The 27436-nt window shown below is 32.1% G+C and overlaps 2 protein-coding genes across 9 annotated transcripts in view; one reads left to right on the forward strand and one right to left on the reverse strand.

Annotated features, from left to right (window-relative positions):
* The window catches only part of LOC105322369 (forkhead box protein P1), a 43293-nt gene extending 28684 nt beyond the window's left edge, over positions 1 to 14609 (reverse strand). The window contains exons 1-3 of one of the 4 annotated variants that reach the window (XM_011421030.4): positions 14471 to 14609; positions 8275 to 8370; positions 1154 to 1229 (exon numbers count right to left, since the gene is read on the reverse strand). The gene's annotated coding sequence lies outside the window, so the exon portion shown is untranslated. Of the gene's footprint in view, positions 1 to 1153; positions 1230 to 8274; positions 8371 to 14231; positions 14365 to 14470 lie in introns of those variants that run through there. The other 3 variants (XM_066082223.1, XM_066082224.1, XM_011421033.4) reach the window with 3 other exon arrangements.
* Positions 14610 to 14726: 117 nt separating this feature from the next.
* LOC105322368 (S-adenosylmethionine sensor upstream of mTORC1) overlaps positions 14727 to 27436 on the forward strand; it is a 38053-nt gene continuing 25343 nt past the window's right edge. For 2 of the 5 annotated variants that reach the window (XM_066082225.1, XM_066082230.1), the window contains exons 1-3: positions 14727 to 14858; positions 17119 to 17230; positions 27067 to 27274. In XM_066082225.1, the coding sequence (XP_065938297.1) occupies positions 14856 to 14858; positions 17119 to 17230; positions 27067 to 27274 (323 nt within the window). In that variant the 5' untranslated portion in view covers positions 14727 to 14855. Of the gene's footprint in view, positions 14864 to 15199; positions 15303 to 15975; positions 16956 to 17118; positions 17231 to 27066; positions 27275 to 27436 lie in introns of those variants that run through there. The other 3 variants (XM_066082228.1, XM_066082227.1, XM_066082229.1) reach the window with 3 other exon arrangements.

Consider the following 27436-nt stretch of genomic DNA (forward strand, 5'->3'; position numbering starts at 1 on the left):
TCTCAACACTGAGTTGCACATTTCTACACACCAATAGAAATGAAAGGATTTAAAAAAAAATGCTTTCTTTACAGGGGGCATTTAAAGACGTCGGTTTATAAAGACCTCAGTAAAAATAACAAAAAGTTATAAACAAAAATACATGTACCATAAATCAGTAACAAAAACCTTAATATGTATCATATTTCTTCTACAAAAATTGTAAAAGTGTGTCATTTGGTATCTTTAATTAAAAAAAATGAAAAAAATCCCCAAAGCCACAAATATTATAGAATGAAAAAAACCCCAGGATTTTTTAATCTCCAAAGCACACAAAAAATATAATCTTGATTATTTCAACATTTTAATCTGACTAGCTTATTTTTCAGGAAATGGTTAAAGCACATGTTTTGAAGATACACTAGTTCGTGCATCATCTCTTAACTTAATTATATCATGCTGTATTTGACAAAGCTAGAATCTCAATATTTTTTTCCTTCAAAATGCTACATACAATTTGAGAAACATTAAACTCTGATTTTGATATAACTTAATTCTATTTTATTCCCCACATCAAAGTAGAAAGCAAAATATGATAAAAATATGATAGGAACTTCAATAAGTTAAATTGACATCCATCACAAATTAGATTTCTCTCTGAACAAATGGTCAACTTTATAATTAAAACCACGCAGACACACTTTCTCAAATCCACATATATAGCTATTAACTACCCCATCTCACTTTCCTCTTGCTAATTTACCTGATCTAGGCTAGCATACTTGAAGGGAGATAACTTGTATAGCAACAAGCAATGCTCCAAATTCTTCTCTGATTTAGAATCCAGTAAATGTATAATGTTAAATATAATTGTTACATCTCAGTGGGCCGGCAGTCATTAAAAGAGGTGACTGTGATCATATTAAATCCAAATCCAAGGTTCATTTAGGTTTGAAATACTTATGTGGAGAGTGCAAAATCAAAATTACAACTGGTTTACAAATCTACTGACATCTTATAAGGATTCGGTCGGGGTAAATGTGCCAGAATTAAGGCCGCTTGAGTGTTGGGAATCAACTCAAAATTACTCTTTAAGGAAGGAAGTGTTTTCAAGTGCCCCAAAACAATTAGAATAAACTTTTTCAGGAGAGGTGACTTATGGATAATCAATTACCTTTTCCGAGGAGAGTCTTCATGAATGGTCAGATGTGAGGAACTATAGGGGAGAGGATCCAGGGAACTTCCGGGGGCTGAAAAAACAACAATCCATCAGAGAGTGTAACAAAAGCCGTCAAGTCTATCTCCACACACAAGACAGTAGCAGTGACTCTTCAAAGCTTCCCTCCTGACAAAATTTACATCAAATTAAAATTAATTATGATACACAGCCCACAAAGTTTAAATGTCACAATTTATCGATATTCATAATTTGTCTTTTTACTTAATGATTACTAACCGCTTAATTGTAAAAATAGATCCCATTAAAATTTGTGCATCCTTCTATCAATTTGAATTTGATGACCTGCTGAATATTATTATTTTGTGGTTGAGAATTTTTTTGTTCCTTCATTTTCCTATCAAGACATTTCATATGTGTCCCTTTTTTTTGAATTCTTGCTTTGTGAGACATTACAGGTTTATTTCTGTTTTACCTCTATTAAACTTACAAACTATATTCATAAAACAATCACTCATCACTTTGTAAAGTACAAGACACCACAAATTCACAGCAAAAGCTAAAAGAAATTCTTACATAAAAATAGGTTTAATTACAAAAACAAAAATTCTTTCCAACAATGGCGAAAAATGTAATGATATGATAACATTCATAACGCACATTACGCATATATGAAAACGTCAGGACAGTACTAGGAATTACATCTGCAGAAGACATGACCCCCATTTTACCATCCAATTATAAATTGGGCATTACTTATGCAAATTATTTACAGAAATACAGTGCAATTTAAGTATCTATACATGACATGAATAGCAGATTATAAATTATCTTAAAATATTGAAGTACGCAAACTTCATGGTTCATGACGGTATGATAATAAACGTAACACGTAATAATTGATCATTCATATCGCCATTAAGGGCAATTTACTTGCATGGCTTTTCAACTTTATATTGTCAGTGTGTTAAAATGATTTTGGTAACATTAGAGAGGTAAATGCAGTACAGTATCTGATATATCATAAGATTCACGTTGATGTCTTTATACTTCAATCCATAATCCCCCCCTCTTTTTTATTAACTTGATGCAATTAGTTTAGGTACTTGATTCCATTTTGCACAAAAGTGCAAGTTGCCAATTTGAACTAAAAACACATTGCTAAATAAAACAGTCTGTGATTGAACTTCCAATTCTTACAAAGTTTGCCCTCATTCAAGTATGAAAAAGTATATAGATTTTTGTACTTTTAAACCTGCTTTTTTTTCTCTTTAGAAATTCACTGCAGCCTTTAAGTATACACATGCTACTCAACATACATCATTGATCATTGATATTTTATTAAATATAATATGATTTTGATACTTTATCTACCAATGATATAATATGAACACCAGTGCATATTTTGCACAGAGAGAGAGAGAGAGAGAGAGAGAGGTGATAACTATTATGCAAGAACCATGTAAATATTGACCACCACATTATCCTAATCACCCAACAGTGTGCAGCCAACACATTGAGTCATGTAACACATGATGCTCAATGACCACAGACATTGTGATACTCAGCCAGACAACAGCCCTGTCACTTTAATGCCCTGGCAGTGCAGTCATTTTGCAATCTTCACACCCGTCCCTCTGCATGGTGGGGGGGAATTCCCACAGTTCCATCATAGGCCTGGCATTGTTTATGGAGACAGGAACATGTGTATGTCTTGTGTTTTATTTGGTCCGAGTGTCACCTCTGGGCTTGTCTTTGTACACCTATAGCCCAAACAACAATCATCAAAACAGATGTTGTTCTCTCCCTTTGTGCTGACATGTGTATCATATTTATTACATAACTTATTTGTAGACTGGTAACAATTCATTAGTGAACGATCAGGATCATAGGTATGAATCAAGGAGGGCCTGTTTTCCCTCTCCTATTTTAATGGAGCTGAACAATACAATATCAATATCCTATAAATATGTCAAATGAGATCATGCACAAATACAGTAGTTAATATATATTATGAAAAGTACTGTTGATCACAGGTATTTAAGATGTTGCAAGTTACCGGCCCGGTATTTCCAATCTCTTTAGAATGTATGTCAATGAATACCGGTAAACAAGATTCATCAAAACTTACAATTCAATTGGCTGAACAAATATCACCTTTGAATGTCATTACTTAGATGGATACCAATGCAGAGTTATCAAACTAATTAACCCACTTAATGTAAACTGGCTGCTAATTATTTTAAGGTAGGTATTAAGTGAAATACATTTAGTAAGACCAAAACCACCCATGTGGCTATCAATGCAGTTATCAAACTAATTAACCCACTTAATGTAAACTGGTTGTTAATTATTTTAAGGTAGATATTAAGTGAAATACATTAAGTAAGACCAAAACCACCCATGTAGCTATCCTAGTAGGTCAAAGATTTAGAAAAATTTAGAATGTGATATATTGGTTTGATTGATATTGTATACCTATAAAAAAAAGTTTAAAACTAGACACAATCTAGATTGTTGGGAGCAACCAGAAGTCTTTCGTTTGAATGCACCTTAAAATAAGCTACTGGGATAGTTGTTCTTCGAATTAAATTCAACACTGTCTAAGGATTTCAATAGACATATATTTATACTGAAAAAAAGTGCTATTATTGTGATATTTGATATTAAAATTAAAACAGAAATTAGATTTCAAAGAAAAAATCGTCAAAATTAATTAAGAAAAAACATTCGTCACTCTGGGGTTGAACCCGGTCACAAGTCCACCACTCTAACTAATAAAACACAGGAACTCTCAATTGAAGACTTAGCTGCAGGTCTGTAGCTCCCGGTCTGAGAAAAATTCCGATGGACGACCTGGGAGCTACAGTGCCTCCCATACTAAAAATCTGCAATTTACGGCGCACAAAAATTTGCGCTAGTTTTGGACTGATTAACCTTATTTCCAAACACATTCTATACAAATATTTGATTCCAAAAAATTCCTCAGACAGTTTACTACAGATATCGTCACTTTACTTGCCTCTGATATTCTTTTAAACACCATCACCAGCCCCGTAATGTGAAGTGGTGCAGTTTGTTTACATGTAAAAATGGCGACTCTCGATCTTGACGTGAATTTAACATTCTTCAATTTCGGAGGTCGGTTAGCATGTTTAAGAGAAAGTTTGAGGCAAGTAAAGTACCGATATCAGTAGTAAATTGACTGAAGAATTTAATGGTACTAATGTAAAAAAAAGGTTAATGAGTCCAAAACTAGCGCACATTTTTGGTCGCCATAAATTGCAGATTTTTACTATGGGAGGCACTGTAGCTCCCAGTAGGTCGTCCATCCAAATTTTTTCAGATCGGGAGCTACAGACCTGCAGCTATTGAAGACTGAGGTCAAAATATTATTCTGTATTCATAAAAGCATATCTTTTAAAAAATAACAGAAAAATATTTAAAAGTAAAAACATTGAAAAATTTATTTAATGTTTTTTGTTTCTTTCCAGTGATGACCGGAACTGACTTCTGATATTCGTATATGCAAAGGACACTCCGCCTAAAGACTATCTACCATTGAAAGGTTTACCTTGATACTTTTTGAGAAAAATCATGAACGAGCAAAAACATTTAATCTTCAATTTCTAATGACCGAAAGGGACGACAAAAAAAAATGAATAATAATTTTTTTTTTTTTTTAGCATTTTTGAGAAAATGTGACAAAAAATAAATCATAATACATTAAATAGAGGAAAAGAAATAATTAAAGCAATAACAAGAAGGTCTTCCCTTGGAAATGGAAGACCTTAAATATAACATTATATAACTGCCTATTTATTTTTAGGGATATACTAAATTGTTTCCATTCCAAAATATAGGGGTGTACTGTTGTGAGAGTTTCAGGACTTTGATGACAAACCCATTGATTGATGTTACCCAGCCAGAAGGGGTGTTAATTATATATTATTATACTTTCATGATAAATACTGAAATCTGATTGGTTTAGACGAAGTTGATAATCTGTTCTATTACCCTCAGTGTTAGCAACACACTTAGCAATGGGTAACACAACGAATTGTTACATGTGCGTAAATTATGCTCATACGGTTCGCCGTGAAATTCACGTCATTTCTATAGAAAAGCGGTAAAAAAATCTATAAAATTAAGACATTCAGTATAATAAAATAAATAGTGCCTGTTTGGGAGGACAACAGTTGAAATTGACACCATTGACACGAAAAAACCATTGTCAACCGACGCGAAGCGGAGGTTGACAATGGTTTTCGAGGGGTGTCAATTTCAACTGTTACCCTCCCAAACAGGCACTATTTATATAATGATCAATGCATGTTCAAAATTCTCAATCACCAAAATTTTAATGAGATACTGGGAGATAAATGATAGTCACAAAAGGGAGAACACCCTTTAGAAGTTGAATATACAGGGGACACAATTTCACATTGAACAAGGTTCTTATGCTGCAGAACTGTACCGTAGCTCCTTGGCCCATGGATTTATAGTTCCTCACAAGCAAAACACTTGTATAAATTGGCAAAAAATTATGAATATGGATTTATTAATCTCTTATCTGAAAGTCTGAAACCATTGATTTGACATTTCTTTAGACATTTGACTACTTATGTTGTTACTTTACTTGCCACTGAAAATCTTTGAAAACCACATTATTAGCCCTGCATGAGTAAGGGGAAGTAAGGGGAAGTAATGATTGAGGTCTGTTTATTGGCGAAAATGGTAACTCTTGATCTGCAAGTGAAGCAAATACATGTATTGAACTTATAATATGTAAACATGCATAAATTTTTGTGGCTAATAATTGTAATTTTGCATGTGAGAATTGAGGAGCTGTAGTGCTGTCACCAGTGAACTCAATGTTTTCCATAGAGCTACAGAGGTCACACCGAGGTTCCCTGGCCATGATATATTTATTTCCCTTTGTATATAGGGCCATACAATGTCACATAGAGTTCCCCATGATTTATTTATTTCCCTTTGTATATATATAGGGCCATACAATATGTCACATAGAGTTTCCCATGATATATTTATTTCACGTACATATATAGAGCCATACAATATGTCACTATGAGGTTCAAATTCTTATTTCACTTTATTTAGGATCATGCGATATGTTTTTAACAAAAAAAAAAATGAATAAGAAGACAAATGGAAATGAAAATCTTCAGTTGATCTACTACTTGACAAACATATTAGGTAATTTTGAATTTAAACCAAGTGCTGAATAATTTTCTTATTTTACCAAACAGCCTAGATCTATTTATTCTACTTTTCTTGACTAAATGAGTTTAAAAATAAATCAAGACAGACCTCCAAATTTGCTGAAATATTAACCTGATAAACACTGGGAAATTATGCCTGGTGAGAATTAGTTAAAACTCTGAATGTTTGTGTTTTCAGCCGTGGGATGATATCTCGATCTGGTTAAAAATCAATAAGTGATATTTAGATAAAACCCAACGCAGTGCTTTGAAACAGTCAACATTGTACTTGTATGTCATTTACAAAGAAAACTAGGTAAACATGAAATGTGCAAGGACTATTTGTTGTGGGGCAATATTCTCAAGGAGACAGCCATGTTAATCTCGAACAACAGAACTTCCTGCAAATCAGCAATACCTCTCCCGTTTACTTGTCATCTCTCATCCGCATGTGGGAAGATGCCTTATATATATTTTTCATAAAATAAAATGCCCTTGCCACTTATGAATGGTACATCTTTTGTTTTTTAAAGTTACATATATAGTGAACGTTTACTATTATCTGCTTTTGTATAATCTGAAGTCAACCTGGTTACTTTCAAATTTATACTAGTAAATTTAAAGTTATTTTATTTTCATTTTATCATATATGCTAAATATATGTGTCTGCATATCTTATTTATTTCACAATAGGTAATAGTTTGAAATTTGAAAAATCAACAAGAGAGTTTATTCTATACAGACCATTAAACAACTAAAAAATGACAGCTACAGGGTATAATCTCACAATCTTTAAAGCCAACAAAGCATTGGGGCTTATAAACATGAAAATTATGTACATACTACAGATTTTTACCAAAATATAGTGAATATTAAAAGCATATTACACATACCTGAGTTATTGAAGTACATTTGTCGAACAGGTAAAGGGAAATAACTCTCATCATCAAGATAGAGTTTTTTATGGTCAATACATATATTTATATAAAATATCCAGAAAACAGTTTACATCATTGCCAACACTTACAGCTTAAAACTCTGACTCTGCGTGAATATATGAAGCATTAATATATTATATGGGTAGAAAATTTTCCTCATTTTGACATATTTGAATCTTTATTAATTAAAAACCAATGTATATTAGGGATGAATAAGTTAGAATCAGTCTTTTTATTTCTTGAATCAAATACAACTGTCATAAAAAAAAGATGTGGGACAATGAAAATAAATTATCTCAGAGATGTTTCAATATATTTTTTTTTTTTATCTAGACTGATATTCCTGTGGTATATTTAATTTATTACTTTTCAGGTTTGTTACTGACCGAATATGGAAATTAATACATCAGGTTGATCAGTCTCATAGATGCTAATACAGGTTATGTATTTTTTCTGCAATATGTCCCTATGATATGCAGCAATATATATAAACTTCCTTGCCTTCAATGACAAGTACAAGGTTCTGCTGGTTTTTCTTTTTGGTTTTTTTTTTTTTTTTTTTTTTTTACACAAAAACAGCTGGTCTTAGTAAGCCAACTGTTGCCAAATACTTTGAAGAGGAAGTTACTTCAGAATCTCTATAAACATTTGAGATGCATCAAATTTTATATGTAAAATTTTATATGCAATGGGGCATTATAGATGGATTAAATAGCTAAGCAGCATGCGCATGACCAAAACAAAAATTATTTCACCCACAAAAAAAATGCAAATCATTTGAACAACTGATATGCTTGCTGAACCCTTAAAGCACACTTTAACTTAAAAATAACCCCAGAGAAAACATTCAGTCTGAGGCTTATCATCTCTTGTTTGGATTTATTCGGCCGAGTTAGTAGTTTGGCACAAAACAAACTTTTCAGGGTGGGTTTTTTCTCCCTAAAAAGTAAACAAATACCTTTCAAACAGGCACAAGCCCTCTCTTGACACAGACTGGTGTTCTACGATGTGATTCAACTTGTACCTCCTTCTGCATGCATTCTGTTTGCTCAATCTAAAAAAAAAATAATAAATCTTTATAAATTTTCATCGCAGTTTTTCAAAATTTGAAAAAGCTTGTAACACAAATGTCCTCTGTCATGGTCATTTGTGATACAAATTTTTCCCTCCGAATTTATGAAAACTAGGAGATACATAATTATCTTCAAAGTTGGTCTTCAAAATCATGTTCTTACTTATGGAAATAACAAAACTTTAGCGGACAATGTATCAACATTATCAGTCATTTTGTTTCCATAATTTATAATGTATACCTATATACCAGACATACGAGGTCAGTCTCCTTATTTGGACTAGTGACACACATTTAGTGATCTGTTACATATTGCAGGACATGTTCCTAGAATACATGTATTTAGCATAACATAATCTGGCTGCGCAAAAACTCTGAAATTAAGACACTGGCATCTTTGATGAATTTTTACCCACTAAATTAGGTGACACTTTTGTTTTACAACGTAAACTGACGCACACATTTCATATTAGATTTAAACACAAAATTACCAAAATATTTTTCCCCTACTCTCTGAAAATACAAGTAGCTATACAATAATTAAAATCTGAACTACATGTACTAGCTAAGATGATAAACAATTTTACAAGAATATTTTTTTTAAAAGCAATAAAGGACAGAAATGACAATCACAAAAAGGTAAATATTATTCAAACTGCACTTGCAAAATTAATGATTGATGACAAATTATAAGGACAACAAAACTGTTGCATAAGTATGCCGAAAATTAGATAGGGGGTTAGTCACACTTGTTTCAAATCTTTTTATTGCAATGAAATTCTCAACAGCCAATGTATCAATATATCAAGCAGAAACATGCAATGTTGATTAGTTATCCCATTTCCTGAACCACTAAAGAAAGGATCAATATTATATAAATAATCACTATGCTATTTGTGTTATGTTAATAATTCATACACCCCCTTCCCACCCACTACTGGTAGTCAAAACTTTTTCCATTTGATTATCATGAAATGACATGTTTTTGCATCAATCTCTAAGCTCTGAATTAGGACAAATTATCAACATTTTTGTCAATTTGGGAAAACCAGTTATTGTAAATTAAGCTTTATAAATTTCATTAGACAGGAAATTATATTACATGAACAAGTATACAGATACAATTTGAATTGGTCAATTCTTATTTCAACTCATCGTATTACATAATATAGCTGCCTTTATTTTCTTTAACCTGCATTTCTAACATTACCGTGGATTCTCTAATACATGTAATTTCATGCACATGCACATTAAAGCATTATGAGCTGCAAATTTCATGTTAAAATTTATTTTTAGAAAAATGTTATTTTCTATTTAAATGACAAAAAATATCATGGTTTTAAATTTTTGTTAGCCATATTTTGTGAGGAAAAGTCGTTAATTATCCTTATATATAATTGAAGCAAAAATGAATTATTGTCGTCCTGTAAAAAAATTGATCTGTTATATATTCCTTAGAAGAGAAATCTTTCTTATAACAAAAATTAACGATTTGTTTAAATCTTGTTTATCATAGAAGTTTAAGTTACATGCAAACTTATTATTCCAGCAGGTTTTTGCAGCAAAATAAAATTCTAAAAAATACAGCTCATATTGCTTTAACAGTAGCAGCTATAAAATTGATCCCGTTGGCTCCAGAAATGAGCAAGCCACTTGATAAACAATAATCCTTGATTCATAAGCAATGATAATTGACAAGAGATGATAATTATTCTTTTAGATTACCTGTAGGTCAGCTAGGTGTGCCAGTATATTTGGCCTGGGTAAGGAGATAGAGGGGGTGGGGCAAAATTTGCAAACTTTACTCTGACACCAACTTTGAAAATCGAGGATTAAAAAGAGTGATCTATTACTTCTATTATTCAGAATATTCATTTACTGCCTCCACAAATGATAATTCAAAAATCTTACATATGATTGTCCAAATCACAGGCGAAGGTGTGTTCTTTGCTAAATCTGCATTTTGTTCTCACATTTCCCTGTATAAAGCTGATATTTCTCATGTTTATGGGTTATTTTTAATCTAATTAATTCAAATCAATTCATCTGTCAAATCAAAATGACAAAATCTCGTATATATATCAGCACTTTAGTGTACATAAGCATGCCCAACTGTTGAAGGTGTAGTTCTGGTCTGTCAAACAATGCTATATGCTCCGATTTAGTTTATGGAACATGTACATGTACAGTACATGTTGAATTTCTCACTAATAATATCAGCATCATATGAACAATTCATAAAAGCCATAAATCTTGTGAAGATATAAAGCTCTTAATTAATTAACTTCTATCATATCATCATTTTATTATATTACATGTATAATCAAATTTGACAATGACAATTCACTTCCCTATTGTGGAAGCTAAAAACTGAGCACAATCATGTAATTTAAAGTAGTTTTTTTTTGTCATTGTGTTCAACCGCACCAAGTTTATATATACAATTGCGGGAAACACATTTTTCAGAGACGCCTCACGAAAAGTATCGGGTTCAATGTCAGACACGAACAAACTGTACGTCCCCAAACTATATTAGTCTTAGTAGAGGTCAATAAAAATCAAAAACAGGTTCACAACAGGAATGTCACAAAGTGTGGCAGTTTGTTGTTATTTTTGTTTCAGCCATTGGTTACAACCCTTAGGTATTAATTTACTGGTGTATTTAAGGCTTTATTTACTGTTCAGTGGTACGAAGAGAGCCCACAAACAAGGCAAACTTGGCTCTATTTAAATCCTCACTGTTATAACAGTAGATCGGAAAAAAAACTCATAATTAAAAACTTCCACATTGACAGGAATTATAGACCACGACAGTATTTTTGAATACATGTACACCAAGATATTCCTCTCAATATAAATGGAACATTTAACAACATAGTTAGATGAACACAATGAATTCTTTTGATATTGATACCAAAACAGTAACTCAAAAGATATTCACAACACTGTAGTGACCTTTCAGTTCTTCTATTCAGATATATAGTTACTTTTGATTCTCTTTCATTTTGTCAGCTTTTTGCACAAATTGGTCGAAAATCTTTAAATGTAAGCTATCAAAAAATATGCAAGGTTTTATCTTCCATCTTAATAAAATTACTATATATTATTTCGATGATACCTTGAAATATTCTCTTGTTTAAACCTATTCTCTTTGTAGTTAACTGTTTTAATGAGAGAGAGAGAGAGAGAGAGAGAGAGAGAGAGAGAGAGAGAGAGAGAGAGAGAGAGAGAGAGAGAGAGAGAGAGAGAGAGAGAATCAGAGAGAGAGAGAGAGAGAGAGAGAGAGAGAGAGAGAGAGAGAGAGAGAGAGAGAGAGAGAGAGAGAGAGAGAGAGAACATGCCATATGTTTTATGGTAGGTGGGGGAGTATATAATTATAAATAGCCAATTGATTAATTCTTTAATCAATAAAACTTACACCTACTGACCCTTATATATGAAACTACAAATATATTATAACTTTTAAAAGTTAACATCTGTCAAATGTAGGTAAATCAGGTGTTTATTGTAATAAGATGAATGCATAATCTGGCAGTGATCTCTGCCATATGAATGAAAGGAAAAGGCCTAATCTGTCAGAAAATAAAATTCAAGTTTGACAACTTTTGATCTTACACAATGAAAAGTCCATTAAATTGTAAGACAAGCCCGTTAAAGTACTAAAATCCATTCACAACAATCAATCATACTTCACTTATAGCAATTCATTTCTCATTTCATACAGTGCTTCTAATTAACTTTCACTATATGTACACTATTTAATATTAATCATTTAGTCCTTATTAGCAAGTTAAACATTCTGACTTTAACTATGGGTCCCATATTATAGTTTTATATTCTCAATGACAATGATAATGAACTTTAATTATTCTCATAACTGAAAGTACAGTGTAGAGAAAATACTTATTTATATGTACAATATGCACAAACTACAATATTGCAGATGAAAATCATTGGTACAGGCATCGTGAAGGGATAACAAATAATTGGTTCAAGCTAACAATTTTTCTAATGTTTCAGATTTATCTTTATTTGTCATGAATTTGAAATTTGATTCATGAAAAGAATACACTGTCAGCGAGGTTAAAATTTCAATTAATTTATTACCAAGTTAAATCTTTTAAAGTTTTTCTTTTAATTGCAAGTTTGCAACAAGTGATATGGTTGTACAATTGAGAATAAAAATATATACTAAGTATGTCATATTATACTAAGGAAGACCTGTTTACTTTTATCCAGTCCTAGTAACTTTTTCAAGTTACTGATGTATATAATGAAACATAGAAAATATATGTGCTGTAATGCAATGATTGCCTTCACATCTTGTAATCAATATTTTTACCAAGTATTTGCTTTTGAGCTTCTTGTTTACAACAGTGCTTGAATACAAGATTCCCCTTGATCATTTAGTTGTGGACCTAACATTTAGAGGACAGGGCAAATGACAGAGGTTCCATGGACAACCATGCACATTTTTAAAAGAATCTACACTTTTGAATTCAAGTGTAGAAGTAGAATTCAGATTCGCTTGAAAAAATTATAGATTGAAAATTTGATAGTTTTAAAATTTTCATTTAATCACCTTTCGTGTATTATATGAAACTTACTCTGGAAGTGTTCTGAATAAACTATCTCCCCATTGCCCTATGGTGTTGTTGATTACATTTTCTAAAAGTTCAAGAGTCAGTTTAATTAAACCATTAATATCAAAATTACTTCTGCAATCATAATCTTTTCTTTATAATCTGTGATCTTGTACAGCTTTAAGTACAGCCAGGGTTGTCTCTAAAAATTGAAGTAAAAGAAACAAATAAAAAAAGGGGATCTGGAGGTTTAGCTTATAATTAGATAATGTGTGAAATGCAATACTAGCCATTCCCCGCCCCCGTGTCTTAGAGACAATCCTGACTGCGCACTTCCAAGCTAGGATATCAGAATTGTGCAGATTGGTAAATATTGGAAAAACCATTTATATTCATTGATAATTAATATAATTTTGTTATCACACTATTTCTTGCATTTAACACAAGAAGAATGATGTAAAAGAGTACTTGAAGTATAAGTCATAAGCTTCAATTTTGAAGGTAACTTAAAAGCATGTACCTTCTGAAAATATGGCACCTTTTTTTTTTTTTTTTTGGGGGGGGGGGGGGGGGTGAGGAGGAGGAAATTACTTTGGAAATTGAATGCACACAAGCCATAGTGATAACTTTGATCTTTATAAATATTTTCATAGGAGAATAAGGATCGAGTGAAATAAAATGTAAATTTTAAAAAATCATTTTCTATTTAAAAAAAAAACCATTAGTTAAGTTATTACATCATATTTATAAATGGTTACATATAATTATATGATGTGTGATGAATTTCTTACTATTATTGAATTAAGTTATTGCAACAGTGTTTGGAAATTCAGGTTATTTGTAAATTCAAACTGTCTGAATTTTGGTTATATTTTAGCACTGTCACACCTTATTAAGAAAAGAGAGTGATTATTCATAATTGTTAGTTTCAGACAAGATACAGATTTTAGAATACACAAATCTATTTATAAGCATGAAAAGATTCTTTCATGTAACAGTGACTGGTGACTGTTATATTAGAAAAAACACTCAGTAACAAATGTATTCAATGATTTGGTGGAATAATATAATCGTTTAGTTGCCAAGTTTCCACGTATAATTGAATAATGGGATATTGTTTGTTTGTTTGAGCCTCTGTCATAAACACATAAAATATTCATAACGCTTATCGATTTATCTTTAGATATGAACTTCACAAAGAGCTACATCATCATATTTTTTTTTCTGAATCAGCTGTCCGAAAAATAATTCAAAATTTACTTGTCAGTAAAATATTTCTTGAAGACGATGGCGTATTCTTCCCCGGAAGCGCACCTGCCAGTTCTGTATGTTGCATGTGAACGCGGGGAACACATGTGCGCTATGTTTACATTTACTGACCAACATATTGGTGCTACGGGGTCACGACTCGTTTCATGAATGACATACTTAAAAAAGAATTAACAACTCGAAATAAAAAGTTGTACATCTTAAACAGATGCAGTAAAACATTCCCTTACCTTCCGATATTCTGTGATGTTCTTTTTCACATCTGATAATGCGGTTGAATTTAGCAAGCGTGCAACAGAAGACTTTTTTGCCGGGGCGAATCACTATCGTAAATAAAAACATATTCATACGCCCGAACATCTGTCGGACGGAAGCTAGTTATCTACTGTCTGACTAAACGATAAATTTACATGTGTGTTGCCTTGGACATTATGTTAGCTTTCTTCACTCGTTATTTAGAAACCAAACGACTCATTATTCACGTTTTAATTGAATTCTGAATCCATCTTCTCGCGCAAAGTCACTTTGTTATTTAAAGTAGCAACTCGGTTCGATCTAAGTGACGTCACAGCACCTGCTGGGTAAACAGTGAAAAAAACAAACAATGGCAGACGGATGGTTTGGTGTTTTATACTGCCTTTTTTTAGTTTAAGTTCTCCATGCAGACGGTTTATGTCTTAAAAAAATATGAAACGGCTTGAAACTTTGAGTTTGGGAAATTTATATCCCAAATTTAGACGGTCATATCCAAACAAGTTTACGTTACTTTACAAATTATGAGCAAAACATTTAAAAATAAATGAAACAAAACAAAGGGAACGCAACACGTTTGATAACTTCCAATTATTATTAAATTCAGAAAAATTACAATTGCTACATTGATGTTGGATAAATATGCATGCAATAAATATGCATGCATGGTTATTTAGAAAGAACCCGGATATTTAAAATCCGTCGACCTTTTTTAACTTAGTTCACTTTCATTTTCACTTTGTTCAATCGAAGAAATGAAAGTAGACACATTGATATCATACATGTTTCATGTTTTAAAATGAAGCTGGGGTATGTAACGTATAATGCACATAATAAGGGAACTTATAAACTAGTTCTTGATAAGTCATCGGGTAAATTATTTGCGTTTAAGTTGACATGGATTAGATTGTATTTCCTATTTGGCCATTATCTTCTTTCTGTCAAACATTTCTTTATTTGAAACGTAAGGAGCCTCTATATAATTTTTATTGAAATACCGTTAACTCGCAGGTTTATGACAACTGTCATGAAAGCTGTTTTTGTGATAATAACGTATGCTTAAAGTTATCAAATAATTAATCCATTCATTTTGATAATATATTAATGAGTTATATATATGATATATAAAGATCTTATATCTATACGGTACAGTGTATGTATAAGCAATTTAATGTCATTGCATTTTTCATTACTTGGATTTGGTACTGTACATACTGGTCTTATATAAACATGATAAATCAATTCTTGCCCAGAATTTAATACATAAAATGTTCATACTAAAGTTAGCTACATTATGTTCAATGAGCATTTTTTAGCTTACCCAGACACAGTTTGGGGTAGTCTTACTGTCTATGCTATTACCTGGGCATTGGTATCAGTCTAATTAAATGTTTTGTATAAGGTCTTATATCTGAGTGAAAACATAGCCTGTTTCCCTGGCCTACCCATAATGCTCTGCAACAGTACTACTGTTGCGGAGCATTATGGGTAGGCCAGGGAAACAGGCTAAGTGAAAACAGGTCCTAACTGCACCAAACTTGCCCTGATTGTGCATCTGGGTCAGGGGTGGGACTTAAAAAATTTGGATGGTTAATCTGAGCAATGATTTTAAAAGCCTGAGTAAATTCAACTTTTTGGAGGAGAATAAAATTTCTGGAGCAAATGAATTGCAATGTTTCATGTTTAAAACAAACAAGCCTTGAAAAAAAATGTTTGTTTCATAGCAAATCTACATGTAGGTGCATAATGTCACATAGCGTAACATAAATGAAAATGGGTGGTGAGTACCGAGAGACACTATATGAAGTCACAAACACCGGAATCTCTGATTGTTCTGAGTATCTCATATCAGGTGATCAAAGGGTATAAATGCGCAGATATTTAGAGACTGCAGTTAGTTGCAGTGTAGACGCTGAAGAGAATACTTTGAGGTAAGGTTATTGTTTGTAAGTCACTATTGCTCAGAGATTTGCAGAACAATAATACTGGTATATAGAAGCAACTTGTCTTCGTGAGCGTTGCTTGTTAGATTCAGCTGGTAGACATTTGTTTTCAGTCACAAGGGCGCTTTGTGGGGTCACTTTAAAGTGACCGATGGAAACGACTGGTTGTTTGAAGCAACCAATAGAAGTGATGGGTCGCTTGAAGTGACTCATAGAAGCGACGGAGTGCTTTGGAGCAATGCACAGAGTTCGGCTAGGGCCCATACATTTATGTATTTATATTTAATTGAGTTTTGAATCTATAAATGCTAGGAAAGTGACAAGGAAAATTAATATATATCTTAAACAATTATCATAATAATCAAACACCTCATCTGAGGAGACCTGTTATATATAATACCGTGTTAGGCAGACACATTACAATAATGCTTCAACCCGAGTTTGATCCCCGTGATCGACCGTGGTTGTATATGTGACAGAGTATGGTGGTTGCCAGCTTTGACACGTGGGTTTTCTCCGGGTACTCATCAATGACCTCCTTGCACTAATATCTATGCTTATTAAAGATATTAATATAAGTTCAAAAACTTGTTTATCAATTGTTGTGAAATAAATAAAGTTCAGTTTTTTAAAAAACATTTATTTTATTAGTGTTAATAAAATTGTTTGATCTTGTGTTACAGGTGAAGAAGTCCAACGATAACCAGACCATGAGTGAGGACATGGAAGAAAAGAAGAAACTTGCAACTTTTGTCAAATCTGTTCATAAGGATCTCAGGAAGAAATTCAAAAACGGTAAATCAAAACCTGAATAAACTTTAAACACTTAGTAAATTCATGCAAATAAGACTGTACACACATACACAAGATGTATACATGTATCTTTATGCAAAAATTTATGTGTGTATATAACTTTTAAGGTCACAAATTAAGGCTGAAGTTAGCTATTTTGATAAGTTAATAATTAATTTGTCTGTTGTCGTCATTGTTGTCGTCATTGTTGTTGTAAACCATCTTCTTCTGTAGAACCATATTTGGAACAATTTTAACCAACCTTTTTTTTTTTTTTTTTTAATTTTTTTAATTTAAATATTTTATTGTCCCAGACAACTTAAACATTTATTTGATGTCAGGGTTGGGAGGCCCTGAAGTCATCAAATTTACAATATTATTGTGAAAAAAGCTGTACATAGGACAGTTTTTGCATATACACACACATTCATCCAGTGTTTATGGTTGTGTACACAGAGTAACTATATATGCTAAGATTGTTCAAATTTAAAAATAAGAAAATAAGAAAGCGGAAGTTGGAAAAAATAGAGTATCCCAAGTGTAAATTAAAACAGAGGACACTTATTGAAGGGAAGAGAAAATATCCCATCGTTTATAAAAATTGTCTTCATTGTTATTTTTTTTATACATATAATGTTCTAAATTTCTATAATACAGTATTTCTCTCTTTAAGCCTTCGAAAGACGGTAACATTTTGTTATTTCTTTTCTTATAAATATGGCGTTTTACTAAGATTATCAAAAGATTGATTATATTTTTGTGCTTTGACAGTTTACCAAACAAAATATCAACAATATTGGCATCAATCATCATATTAGTTTGATCATTAATCCACTCAAAAAAAGAATTCCATAGTTCTTCAACATAAGTACACTCCCAGAATATATGGGACAAGTTTTCAGGATAAAGGTCACAAAAAGAGCATAAATCAGATTGCACAATTCCAATTCTTTTCAAAAATACATTTGTAGTTAAAATTCTGTGAACAATTCTGTATTGAAACCATTGAATTTGTACATCTGTGGATATCTTAAAAATTGCACGGTTATGTAATTTCCACCAAAATCTGTCTACATCAAGGTTAAGTTCATTTTCCCATTTAGTTTCATATTTTGGTTTTTCCCAGGATGTAGCTGTGATTATATCATATATCTCTTTTGAACCCTTTATGTTTTTGAGAATTGGCTTTAAGAAAACTGGATAATATGGATTGTTGAACATAATTGTATTTACGTCGTAGGGCAGTTTTAACATTTTAATGTTGTTGACAATACCATAATAGGTTGTAAATGGAATCAGTACATCAAATTTATCACAGAAATCTTCATATTGCAGTATTTGACCATTAGTACTAAAAAAATCATATACATACAGAACACCTTTTTGAGCCAAGCATTCATAAAAAAGAAAATTGTTGTTAATTTTTAAATTTTCATTATACCAGATTGGCTGAACAACAGATTCAGACACTTCGGTTTCAACAATTTTCCTAAATTTAAATAGAGCATCAAATGCATCTCTCCAAAACAAGTTTGTACAGCAACTTGACAAAACTTTTGTAAACATATTTCCATACAAAAAAAATGTTTTCAATTTTTGGCAAAGTACTGAGTAATAGTGATTTCCAAGAGGAAGTATAATTTAGAAATCTACGAATCCATGTGATCTTTAAGCTTGTACATAAATTGTTTAGATCTATCATTCTAAGTCCACCATCTTCATAGTTTTGTGTGATACATTTTTTTGCCACTCTTGGAGGTTTATTATTCCATATAAAATTGAAAAAAAGTTGTTCTAACTCCTTCATATAACAAGACGGAGGATTTGGAAGAGCAATAATTAAGTGGATAATTTTTGGCAAAATAATAGATTTTATTACAGTTATTTTTCCAGCTGGGCTTAACAGACGTTTCGACCAAGAAGCAACAAGTTTTTTCATTTCACATAGTTTAGGTAAAAAATTCAATTCATGCATGGCTATAGGGTTTAGGTCTATGCAGTAGGTTATACCAAGAACTGTAAACGGCTCCTGGGACCATCTTATATTAACCTCTGGGAGTATATTTTGCTTGCAATTTGATAGTGAACCTATTTTAACACATAATGTTTTATCATAATTGGGTTTTAAACCTGAGTATTTTGCAAACTGATCAATAAGAGATAAGGCATTTTTTAATGATTTTTTTGAACCATCTAATAGTAAAACAGTATCATCTGCATATTGTAGTAGTTTATATTCCTTCCCTGTTATAACTATACCTTTAATATTGAGATTATTTCGGATCAATATACCCATTATTTCGGCACATAGAATAAACAAGTATGGTGAAATTGGATCACCCTGCCTACATCCCCTTCCATTCTCAAAAAAGTCAGAAAAAAACCCATTTTGAATAACACAAAGACTTGCTTTTGAAAATAATATTTTGACCCATTTTATAAAGATTTCCCCAAAATGAAAAAAATGAAGTACTTTAAACATAAAACTCCATGAAACTGAATCAAAAGCTTTTTCAAAATCTATAAGAAGGACAAGTCCTGGGACCTTATTCTCGTTGCAATAATGAATAACATCATATAGGAGTCTTGAGTTTTCACCAATGTATCTCCCTTTCAAAAAACCTTTTTGATTTTCATGTATAAGAGAAGAAAGGAGAGGTTTCATTCTATTAGCTAGAACAGCAGATAAAATTTTATATGTTGTATTTAGTAGTGAAATTGGTCGCCAATTTTTTAATTGTTCTCTTGGTTTATTTCCTTTTGGAATAATAGAAATAATTCCTCGGGTTTGACTTATTGATAAATATCCTTTCTTAAAACTACATTGATAGGATTTTAATATATATTTATTCAGGTCTATCCAGAAGAATTTAAAAAATTCCGTCGTGAAACCATCAGTTCCAGGGGTTTTATCATTTTTCATGTTCTTAAGAGAACACAATATTTCAGATAAGGTAATGTTATTATCAAGGAGTTGTTGTTCCATTTCATTACTTTTTGGTATATGTATTTTATATTGTGTGAAAAGGTCATTAAGATCTATGTCTTCTATTTGATCATCATAGTTTTTGTATAGAACTTGATAGAACTTTTTAATTTCAGTCAAGATTTCATTTTGCTCAACAATACATTTTCCTTTACTATTGATTAATTTTGTAACATTTTTATTTACATAATTTCTTTTTTCAAGGGCACAAAAGTATTTTGTTGGCTTTTCACCATTCTCAATCCATTTACAATGAGTACGTAGTAAAAGTCCATCCAATTCATATTTTCTAATCTTTTCTAATTCATCTTGAAAATCAGAAAGGGCTTGGGCGTAGGAAATTAGGTGATATGTATTAATTAAATAGATCCTGTGTAAATTTAATTTGTCTTTCAAGGAGCTCCTTTTGTTTTTTCCGTTCCTTAGACTTTTTACTAGCATAATAAATAGTAATTTGTCTAATCTTCATTAATAAAATCTCTAAAAATAGGTCATCATCAATACATGTAGATATCTCGGTTTCCACTGGATTACCTTGTTCCCTATATTCTAATTCAGTTTCTGCTATTGTATCTTTAACTTTCTGGACATAGGTGGGGTCTCTTAATAAAGAATTATTGAATCTCCAAAAACCTTTACCTTTTGTAAAATTGTTAAATTCTAATTGTAATTCAATAATAGAGTGATCTGTCCTATAACCGGGTAATATTGATACGCTATGTAAAAGTGACATTAACTCTTCAGATATTAAAAAGAAATCTAGTCTAGCTTGTTTGATAGGTGTTTTTTTACTCCAGGTATATATTCTTGCATCAGGATTATTTATTCTCCATGGGTCCACCAAGTTAAATTTTTCTTGTAGCTTAATGACTTCTAATTTATTTTTTAAATTATTTTCTTTAACATAATTATGACAGTCTAGGTTGAAGTTTTGAACCAGGTTCCAATCTCCACACATAATTATAAAATCGTCACTGAATTCTTCAATAATGTTAGAGAGTTCTCTAAAAAAATCTGGAGAATCTCTATTTGGACCATACAAGTTTACAATAGTTAGAGAGTATTTGTTATCAACAAGTATACTAGAGACAATGTAATTTCCATTGCGATCTGACTTAACATTTGAAACAGTATATTCAAAATTATTATTAGTAAGGGTCAGTGTTCCCCTTGAGTTTGAATTACCAGGGCTCATTAAAAAATCCAGGCCCCATTGTGCATATACAACACTTTTATCATTTTCAGTACAATGAGTATCTTGTAAACAATACAGGGATGCTTTTTGTTCTCGCAAATATTTGAACACATCTTTTCGTTTGTTAACATCATGGAGCCCTCTACAATTTAAGGATAAAATCTTAAATTCACTCATTATCAATCAAAGTATTTAGTACAAGCCCATAAACAAAAACACATTCATACGTTCTAGCGTGCTGAAAATCAATTGTAAATAAAAAAATTTCTTCCAGCATTGTGCGAAACACTATAAGGATGAGATACTTGGACATTGCGGGGGAAGACAAGCATTCAAAATTATGCATAATTAATCTTAGGCAACATGTTCTAGTCACAAAAATGGACGGTATTAACGTAGGCTAACACCCGATGTCTGGTCTCTGCCTTTCACAAATTCGTCAAGGGGTCCGTCAGCCTTTTTTCCCCTGTTCTTTGGGGGCATGTTTGCAGTTGAAGTCTTATTGTGACTAAAAAAGTCAGATTTAAATCGAAAAGAGCCCAGTAAAAGCAAAAAAAGTTACCCCCAACTTTGGCGCGTCTCTACATCTCTCGCACGAGAACCGGAACCCCCTTGGCACAAAGCATTCTTTGGTAAAAGGAGTTCAATTTTATTCAAATGAATTTTAGAGCCATGCCCTCTTTCTAGGGGAGATAGATTAGAATTATTGTAACATCATCAGTAGTTTGAAAAATCTTATTCTTGAAAACCCTTCGGCAAGAAAGGCTGAAACTTGCCTGGACTCATTCTCAGAGAGGGTAGGTCCATGTTTGTGAAAATCATGATCTTTAGGGGTAGGATGGGGCAATAATTGGAGGGGGGGCGAATTTTTACATAAGAGTAAATAGAAAAAAAAAAATCTTCTCATAAACTGAAACAACAAATGGGTTCAATGTTTAACATAGAAATGTGAGGAGAAATTTGTGAAAATCTTTTTAAACAGGCCATATTCTTCTTAGTTGCATGTCTAAATATTTTGTATTTAATACTTCTAAAGTTTTTTGATTCAGATATATTGTTATTGTTGCTCAAGTGAGCAATGTGGCTCCTGGGCTTCAATCTTGTTAAACGAGTAGAAGCTGGAGATTTGACTTCTTTTTCCTCTCTCACTAATATACGTACTATAACATGTGATGATAACGAACAGTGTTCAAAATCAAGAGTTCAAAGGAAAAATACAAAACAGGAGCAGAACACGGACCTCTAAAAAAAATAAGAGGTAGGATCAGGTGCCATGGAGGAGTGCATGAACATCCTCTGCTGACCAGTCACATATAATAAGATTTTATCTTATAAAATGACTTTCTAGCCATCTACTCAATGGCTGCCCTGATATTGAAATGGGCTAATGGACCAGTGTATGAGTAATCTCTGACTTGTAATGAGAAGAGGTGCAGAGATAGACATTGTGAGTTACCCTGTATACAGTTCATACACATTTTTGGGAAGTAGAACTTGTGAATTTCTGGTGTACATGATTGATATGTGTATCCACAAAATGTAGTTTTGCATATTTAGGGAAGAAATGTTGCATCTACGCTGTTTTAACCGAGTGCATATACATTATCTTTTCCCGCATTTTGACAGCAATAGCTAGAAAATGTTATATTGACGACTACATGTTTATACCGATAAGCTATATACATTGTATTGGTCAGAAAATGACCAGTAGAGAATGTTTTATGCGGTAATTAAGAATTTCAGGTTTTTATGGGTTGATCACTTCTAGCCACCATTTTCAAACGAGTGAAAACAAAAATTTAAATATTTTTATTGAAGGAAGATATTTAACGTTGTATGTAAGTTATGAGGTCCAGCGGCACTTGGCTATGGATACAGGTTTTTAACCAGGTTTTTCAAAGGAAAAATCCATTTTTTGAAATGGTGAAAATGGCAGTCGCGGGCTGGCGGGCAGCTGCCAAAAGGGTACCTCTATTGTACGGATAACTCCTCCTACAGTTTTCAAGATAGGAGGATGTTGTTTTGCAGATCAATTGTACATATATCAGAAATTTGTGCATTATTTGGATTCAGATTTGGGGTAATTAATGAAAAAAATACAAGCTGTTAAACTTAGTAATTTACTTGCAGAATTTTGCATAAAGGGTACCCCTATTGTACTGGTAACGCCTCCTACAGTTTTCAAGATAGGAAGTTGCTGTTTTGCAATTTAATTGTACATATATGAGAGATGTGCATATTATTTGAATTCTGATTTCTGGTAGTTGATGAAAAAAATAGTCATTTTCTCACAAAATTTTGCATTGTTATAAATCACCATGCAAAGAAAGCATTTTATTGTTAAAATGGATGTGTTTGGAGGTAAATTTTTCTCAATATTTACACTTTTTTAAATAGTTCTTCCTGGCTTTTTAATTCAGTTTGAGCTTTTTGTCAATTTTTTTTTTATCTCTTCTTAAATTCATCAACTCTCATCAGAATTTGGAGCGGTCTGTCCACTGTAAATATAAGAAAGTCTCTGGCAATTGTTGTTTTATTGGAATATTGGAGCTAACATTTGATTTGTCCATGTAACTCAGTTGTTTTGATGACCTCTGTAAAAACTTTGTTTTTTTAGAACTTTTCTCAGCTGGAGAGGCATTTGTGCCAAACCACAGATGAATTTATTTGGCCTCGGGAAACGAATGCAATTTTTGCTAAATACATGGGGTATAAGAAAGAGAAGATAAATGCGAAATAGAATGATGTTTTAGCATCCCCAGGAAGATTTGGTAAATGTCTTGTTAATATACACATATTAAATAGGTTAGGATGTGGGTGAAAAATGTTGGGTCAGACAAATTAACAATTTCCGTAAAGTAGTTCGAGTATCGCCCTATGCAATAATATGGATTTTACAATATTGGTTTGACTTTTACAGTGTGTTTTAGATATCAGGCATTGATTTTGCTCTACATCTCTCGATGGCAATACATGTAATAAGAAATTAGAACGGTTATGTATGTATTGTGTAAGAGATAGAAATGGTTTATGTTGAGAAACTTGTTTGTTAAATGAAAAACAATTAATACATCTGAATACTGAATACAGGGTTATTTTCGCCCCGTGTTATTTTCACCCTTCTACACCTTCAAACAATTTCTGAGTCACCCCATCTTAAATTTGCCCAGACACACTTATGAGATAACGTGGAGCATTGGAATTCACCCAGTCTTAAATTCGATCACTGACAAAAATGGCGAAAGGAGCGAAATAAAACGGGTGCCAATATTTCCTTGTTTACAGTAACCAGGATCTCGGGCATGCTTATATCTTGTTTTGATTGGTTGACCCCCCCACCCTGCATTTTTCTTTTTTCCTTTACTAAAACCGGTTTAAATTTTGAGACAGAAGCTATTTCGTATTTAATTAATGTTTAAATGATATCGTACATAGTTGACAGACCGATTGACCGAAGCCGAAAACTATGATACCAAAAAGTGATTTTTACGGAATTTTTCTTTAAGGTCTTTTTGACATGTCATTCTATAGAATAAACACCATGAATTTAGGTTTGAGTCCATAAAATTGTGAAAATGACGAAACATGATACAAGCATTGCATTTTTTGTATTCTATTTTGATACATTAGGCACATAAAGCGTCACAAACTTACAACAATTTGGGCAAAAATATTGATGTGTTATGGTTTAAATAAATGTTTATACTCTATTTTGTATATCCAGTTCTAATTTCCCCAAAATTGGTTCTGTATCATTTTTAGGATAAACATATGTCTGGCAAATTTCGTCTTTGCCAATAATTTTCACAAGGGGGTACACATGTCTGAGAAGTGGTGACAAAAAAACAAGCTTGTAAACATATATATTTATTGATGTATATGTATTGCTAGAATGTATATTTATCATTTAAAGCTAAGCTTTTAATGGTTGAGCTCATTTAGTGGCACATATAGGACTACCTTAATCAATATCAGCGCTGTATACAGGAAAATTTTCGCCCTCGATCGTTTTATTTTTATTTTTGCCCCTTTTGCCCTCATTGTCTATGGGCGAATTCAAGAATGAGGGAATTCAAAATAATTTTCAAATAACTGTGATAATTTAAAAGAGTGTCTATTTTTTAGCAATTTCAAGATGGTGCGAATCCTGCTAGTGTAGAGCCTGTGTTTTTTCGCCCGTCTAGTAAAGGGGCGAAAAAAACACAGGGAAAAAGTAACCCTATACACAGTGAGTGAGACATTGGGAGTGTGGACACTGTTAGTTCATTAGCTGAATCCTACAATTTGTTCCCTGTTGAAGAAGAAGCCATTGTGTCATGTGGTTTGATAATAACAGGAGAAGTGTTCATGCTTCTTTTTTATTTGTATTTCTGTATTTTATTTGTAAAATATTTCACCAGAGATAAGATACTGCTTGTATTTTCATAGACTATGCAGTCCGTCGACTTCACATTTTACCAGACCTATCATTTATTAGCATGAAACCTTTCTAACACATACAACCATTTTTGCCTAACTCTTACCTATAGCACAAATGGAAAGGTTTCTGACATCCTAGACTTAATTTTATAGAATGTGAAATGTTTTAGCCTTTTGCTGGTAGATCTATACTCAGAAAAAGTATAGCAAACAAATTTCAATATGGTATATCTGGAATAACTATTATTTTGTAGCTCTAACATTAGTTCATAACTTAGATCCAGTGTTGCTATAAGCTGTCTTGATTTAGAACCCCTATCCATTCTTCTGTTAGGAGCATTAAGCATCATAGTTTTATATAAATCCCTTTTATAGCTTGCAAAAATGAATTATATATCATATAAATATTCAGGTACATTTTTGAAGGAAAGCAATAGAAAGCTCATTGAAATATTGAAAGATAGGGATAGGGGAACACCAGGGTTGATCTAAAGAAAATTTTTTGAATGTTAGTATGTCTTTAAAAGTAGATTGTTTAATTTAAGAGATTAAGAACTAACTTCAACTGAGTATAAAAATCAAAGTACTGAAGATACTTAAATTAAGCTTCACTGCAGCATGCATTTGCTGCTAGTTAAAACTGATTTTGTTGATAATGTCATCTGTAATGAGCTAACAAAGAGTTAATGATAAACTTTAGATTAATCTGAAATGCATTGATGGTTGAATGTTTATTTTGGTTTGAACTACATGTGTATGCAATACTAAAATTAGTAATTCTTTTAATTCATTTATTCAAAATTTAAAAATTTTAATTAATTCTTTTTAACTTTTCAAAAGATGACTTCATAACATGGACCAGTTCACTGTTTTATGTACCAACTTAGACTTCAATCAGCTATACAATGGTCTTTTATAAGGTGTATATTAATTGTAGACATTTCACAGTAACTGAAAAGTGATACAATTAAACTGTTAACTACCTAATAGATGACCTTAAAAACCAGTGGTTAAAAAAAGATCTTCATGTTGTGAAAAAATGAATCAAATGATTCAATTCCCCATCTCCCTGTAGAAAGATTCTTTGTAAATTAAAACAGAGACTGAATTTTAAAAGAATGTTCTGAGAGGATGAAGATCCCAATGAACTGTGATCTTCAACATCACATTATTTTTATCTTACATTCATTTAAAGTGATTTTATAAAATAAAAAAAAATATAACATATCCATATTAAAGGGGAGAAAGATGCTAAGGATATTTGGAAGGAGCACTGTCAGAATACAGGAAAGCTTCAGGACTATGCAGAGGCTATGAAAAAGTTGGCTACGGTTCACTGGGGTAAGCAGCAGCAAGAGAGGGTCCATTGGTGTAGAAAGACTCTGCTGGAGTACTTCAGGGAAGGGTTGAAGAAATGCATTGAGAAAGACCAAAGACGAGTTCAAAGGTAAGCTTCAATGTTTTTGTAAATTCAAAGATCTGACATTACATGGAAACAAAATGGATACGGAGAGCATCTGTTATCTCCATTGTTGTTGATAATACAAAATAGAATCAAGGACATAGAAAAAAGAGCACTGTATTTTTTAGTTTTGATGCAAATGGTTCG

This window comes from Magallana gigas, chromosome 4 (assembly GCF_963853765.1).
Source record: "Magallana gigas chromosome 4, xbMagGiga1.1, whole genome shotgun sequence".
Classification (NCBI taxonomy): Eukaryota; Metazoa; Mollusca; class Bivalvia; order Ostreida; family Ostreidae; genus Magallana; species Magallana gigas.